General features: G+C 34.9%; 1 protein-coding gene across 1 annotated transcript; it reads right to left on the reverse strand.

Annotated features, from left to right (window-relative positions):
- Positions 1-312: 312 nt before the first annotated feature.
- On the reverse strand, positions 313-4,190 carry LOC131168382 (protein STRICTOSIDINE SYNTHASE-LIKE 2-like). The gene is made up of 3 exons (XM_058127756.1): positions 3,638-4,190; positions 2,830-3,102; positions 313-974 (listed from the first exon to the last, which is right to left on the reverse strand). Exons 1-3 carry the CDS (start codon positions 3,907-3,909, stop codon positions 407-409), a joined length of 1,113 nt encoding a protein of 370 aa, XP_057983739.1. The 5' UTR covers positions 3,910-4,190; the 3' UTR covers positions 313-406.
- Between the last annotated feature and the right edge of the window lie 841 nt (positions 4,191-5,031).

Here is a 5,031-nt window from a genome sequence, read left to right on the forward strand (position 1 = left end):
TAGCAACTGATAGCACTTATTAACTCGAGTATATTAGTTCAATACATAAAATAAGCAGTGTCAAATTCTTATTTGGTAGAAACGAATAAAATAGAATCGAAAGAAATGAACTTTATCACTTAAAGTTCTCTCTTTTTTTCCTCTCAAAATTTTATTCCACCTCACTTTATTCGGTAAACAAAATGCAGTTTAAAAACAATTCAAAATTTTGATTTTTGTATCACGATTTAAAATTTTATTCATCTCATTTTATTCGGCAAACAAAATACAACTTATAAACACAAATCATCATTTGGGCTAAAACAAAATAGCTTTGAACCATCTAAGAAATTAAGTTATATAAAGCATTCAAGATTTAAAATTTCTCAACAACATCCAAAAGCAAGATCAGCCATAACCCTAAAATTCAAATTTGCGGCTTGGACAAGCCAGCAAAAGGCATAGCCACAGACCCAATCCACAAATTCCCATTTTCCTCCTCCAAAACCTCACTAATGGCCTTCCAAATCCTCCTGCCCCTGTCCCCAAACACTCCCACTACCTCCCCATCCTCGCTCAACCTCACAGCAAACCCACTCCCTCTCCACTCATTCACAACTGAAACCAGCTTCAGAGGCTGAAAGGGAATTCTGAGCAAAGCCTTTCCTATCCAAGGATAGGATAGAATCCATTCCAAGAACTTCCCTCTCCTAGAATGAATTCCCACCCAAAACTCCCCTTTGGAATTCCTCTTGATGTTGTCTGGGAATCCTGGCAATTGGGCAAACACTTCAAGCTTGGACGTGCTTAACCACAGCCTTAGGATTCTGCAGGTGTTGGTCTCTGCAAGCAGAAGGAAATGGGCATTGCGGCTGAGAGCCACACCATTGGGGAAAGAGAGATTGCGTAGGAGAACTGTTGTTTGGTTGCTGTGAGGGTCGTATTTCAGGAGCCTTCCTGTTTTATCCCCACTCACGACCGCAGACATGTAATCCCTGTAAAATTTCAAAAACCCAATTCATTTATACTCCGATTGGATCAAGAATTTTGTTCAAAAAAATAAAAATAAAAGAAAAAGTAAGAAGAAAATATACTTTCCATGGCATTTTTGTCTCTACATCAACTAATATTAAAAATAAAAATTTACTCTAATATAATTAAGAATTAAAAAATTAAATATTAATTATGCATAAAATCAAAATTTTATTAATTGATTTACTATATATTTTATTTTTATTTTAACTTTCCTTGATAATGAAGTATGAAAAGGTGAAATCTTTTATATTTTTCTTTTATTTTTCATATGTTTTTCATGTTCCAAATGAAACCTTTAAGCTTGCATTGTTCATAAAGATGTAAGATGAGACAAATTAAGTGTTACCATTTGTAGAAAACAAAATAAAGAAATAGAGGAAAGAGCTAGAAGAGTTTCACAAGGCATATCCCAAAGGTTTTTTATGTCACACATGTCTCAAAGTTCTGATATGGAAAGTTGTAGGTTTTGGGTAGTTCTTTTTTTTTTTTTTTTTAAGATGTAATAAATAATTAAAAATAAATAAATTTGACAAATGCACACATTATTAAAAAAAAAAAAAAAGAGATTTGACAAATGCACACATTTCATTGAAAGAAAAATGTCTGGATGAAAAAGAAAATGAGATAAGAAATTACGTATTTCTCGATATTTAGCTTAAACCTTTTCTTAATATAAATTTTGAAAAATAAGATAAAAGAATATACAGATTCGCGTGGGTAGTTAAGAAGAAAAAATATCTTTTTCTCGAATTTGTCACCTTGAGAGTATACTAGAAGAAATAGGATGAGGTGGGTGTGGGTCCCACCCGCACTTTATACGTCTTCTCACATTGACAAATTTGGAGAAATTTTCATCAATTTGTCAAAGAGAATATAATTTTGGTTAGCCCCACACTTGAGCATGGGCTCCACCTAGGATCATGAAAGGAAATAAAAATAACGAGGAAACATATTTTTTTTTCTCTATTAAAATACTATAAAATATAAAAATTTATTTTAAGAAGATTAAAAATTAACAAAAATTAAGACTTGTTGGACTTTTGTGAAACCTAATTGTGTTAAATTTGGATGATGATCCGACCTTTATTTAATGAGAGATTTCTATCCTAAGACTTAGTCCATGAGTTCTGCGGCATGGGCTGGCACAAGCCATACCGTTCTTGTGTTGTCCCCCTAAAAATTTTTTTGGGCCCATTCAGAACGAATCATATGCGCAACATATAAAAGGATTGCTTTTGAACGATTAGAGTTTGTGATCAAATTTCGCAAGAAAGCAAGAGGGAGAGTATTATATCGCTGCACTCAATTCCTGTAACTCCGTAGACGTAGGCAAAATTGCTGAACCATATAAATACTGTCTTATACATGTGATTTATTTTTCTTTAACGTGTATTTTTTTTTATTTTATTTATCACAGGTTTCAAAATTTGTTTTTAATTCCCAACAAGACTCATTTTGAAATCGAGAAAATATTAGAAATAGAAAAGAAAAATATAAAAGAATATTTTTTTTTTGTTATCGAGAAAAGAAGAAAGAAAATAAAAAATATATATAAAAACCTATGAACATAATTTTGATTTTACACATTATTAATATTTAATTTTTTTTTAATTTTTATTTATTAAAATAAACTTTCATTTTCTTGGTCTAAAAATACTTGTGGTCTGTTTGGATAAAGATTTTGATATGGGAAAATGTGAAAGAAACTTATTTTTCATATTTCTGGCGCAAATGGGTTGAGCTAAATGCGATCACGACATCTTGCGAGCGGTGGAGTTTAGAACAACGTGTTGAGTTTTTGAAAGGCTCTGGTACCTTCGACGGTATTGGGAGCTGCTGTCGGTAAAGAAGACGACCCCAGTGCGGCGGTGAATGTCCAAGCTGTTGGTGAAGCGGAGGTGGACGCCAGCAGGTGCTTCCGCCGTGGCCCTATGGGCCAAGCCGCCTTCTCTCCCGACCACAAGAAGCCCCTTATAAGCATCGGCCACGTACATGTCCCCTGTCTCTTCGTTGAATCCCAGTCCTAATGGCCTCCCGCATATGTGCTCCCTCGCTTCCTGCCCCTCTGCCCCTGCTTCGCACTCTTCCCTGCACCAAAATTAATTGAGTAGATTATGTGCGAAACATTCTATCTCTGATTCGACTTTTTCCAAAAAAATTAGTTTCAAACTTTCAAAACAAAAGTCCTAAGCTTTCTAATTATTGGAGCGACAATTTCATAGTTTTGTTTCAGTGAAATGAAAATTACAAGCTCAAACTATTAATACCTAATCAGAGAAATTTACAACGGTTAATCGCGATCTTATTCAAGAGTACTTTTTTAGTGTTTGGTGCTTAGAGAGAATCAATTTTTTTTCTTATTTCTTATTTGAAATTTTATTATAAGAGTAGATGACGATAGTTTGGCAATAGCTTGTGTAAAAAATTTTGAACTTGCAATGATATTATAATGTCTAATATTCAAATTTCTAGCTCTTTCTTACATAAAAGGGTTAGTTTTGACATATTAAATAATCTCAATGCTCCTGTTAAATGACAAGAAAATTAGGAAATTAAGAGAGAGAGAGAGAGAGAGGAGTCATAGCAATGTTCGGTTTGCGAGGGGGAGATGTACGAGGCGCACCTGTTGGGAGAAGTGACGGCGAAACTGATCCACCGCCGTTCATTTGGCTGCCACTTGAGAATCCGGCCGTCGGATACGCCCGTGTAAGGGCCGCCGCCGAGCGGGTCGAAGGCGAAGCTCTCGGGTCCTACGGCACCGGCGATTGGAAGAGTTTCCAGGCTCCGACCCTCTTCTTTCGGATCGGCCGGCGGAAAGAGAAAGTCTACGCGATCGACGGCGAGTAAGATGGAGAGGAGAAGTATTGCGGTTGCGCCGAAGATGAGCCGTCTCATGATATATATGTACGCGTCTGTTATGTATGAGGAGGTTAGGGTGAGAACCCAAAGAGCAAGCTCTCTGCTCCGGTTCCTATCTTGGATGGAAGACCCAGCGCCGGCGGAGAGGACTGCCTAGTGTTCACCGCTCATAAATTATAGTGAGAGAAATAACAAGTTCGTCGAAACAGATGGAGCATTCGCATAGACGAGGCTCAGGGTGGGCCCCAATTTTAATTTGGGACGTGTCCCGTTTTCTAATGCTCAGAATCCTCTTCGCCAGACTGGCAAAGATTTAAAGTGTGGGATTAGGTTGGGTATTCGAGCTTATGCTAATTGCATTGATGCGTAATAAGTATAGTCATAAGAAATTATGACTGAATTCAATTATTAGTTGTTAGCAGATGGACGAATATCCATTAAATAAAATTTTAAATTTACTAATTAACTCATTTATAGGTGGATAAAAAAAGTTTACATCATATTCGACTCATTTAATGTGCGAATGGGTTACGAGTCGATTTAAGTGGGTCATATTCGATTCGAATTAACAACTTTTATCCATTTTACCAAATCTATAAAAAACTATTAAGCCTCATATGGTAGTGAGTATTATTATGTAGATGCGGCAAAATGAACAAAAATACATTAATTCTAACTAAATTTGATTCATTCAATTTGACTCATAATCAATTTACAAATTACATAAGTTAAATATGATTTAAATTTTTTTCATTCATTTTAAATGACTCGATTGATGGATTGTGGATATTATCTGACTGTATATCTGTTAATGATTAATTAATATCTAAATTTGTAGATATTCTAATATGTTTATAATTATTAGACATCAGTTCAATCAATATAATTTTAATTAGCCAAGATTTCGTCAAACACTCCCAACTCTTGTATTACCACTCAAGCCTAAATGCTCATTTCTCGTGATCAAAATAACAACAAACAACAACAAAACCAAGCCTTAGTCCCACTAAGTGGGGTCGGCTATATGAATCATTTTCCGCCAATTTATGCGATCATGGACCATTTCTCGTGATCAAAATAAAAACCCTAAATTTATGATATAAAAAAATTATAATTTTGTGGTTGGTTCTTAAAATTTAACAATTTACCAAATAATTT

This window comes from Malania oleifera, chromosome 11 (genome assembly GCF_029873635.1).
Source record: "Malania oleifera isolate guangnan ecotype guangnan chromosome 11, ASM2987363v1, whole genome shotgun sequence".
Taxonomy (NCBI): domain Eukaryota; kingdom Viridiplantae; phylum Streptophyta; class Magnoliopsida; order Santalales; family Ximeniaceae; genus Malania; species Malania oleifera.

Excerpts from the sequence above, each read along its gene's own strand:
- LOC131168382 (XM_058127756.1), bottom strand. The coding sequence starts at position 3,909 with ATGAGACGGCTCATCTTCGGCGCAACCGCAATACTTCTCCTCTCCATC. Across the intron at positions 3,103-3,637 it reads GCCGTCACTTCTCCCAACAG|GGAAGAGTGCGAAGCAGGGG; the intron begins GTGCGCCTCGTA and ends ATTTTGGTGCAG. Across the intron at positions 975-2,829 it reads AGCTCCCAATACCGTCGAAG|GGATTACATGTCTGCGGTCG; the intron begins GTACCAGAGCCT and ends GAAATTTTACAG.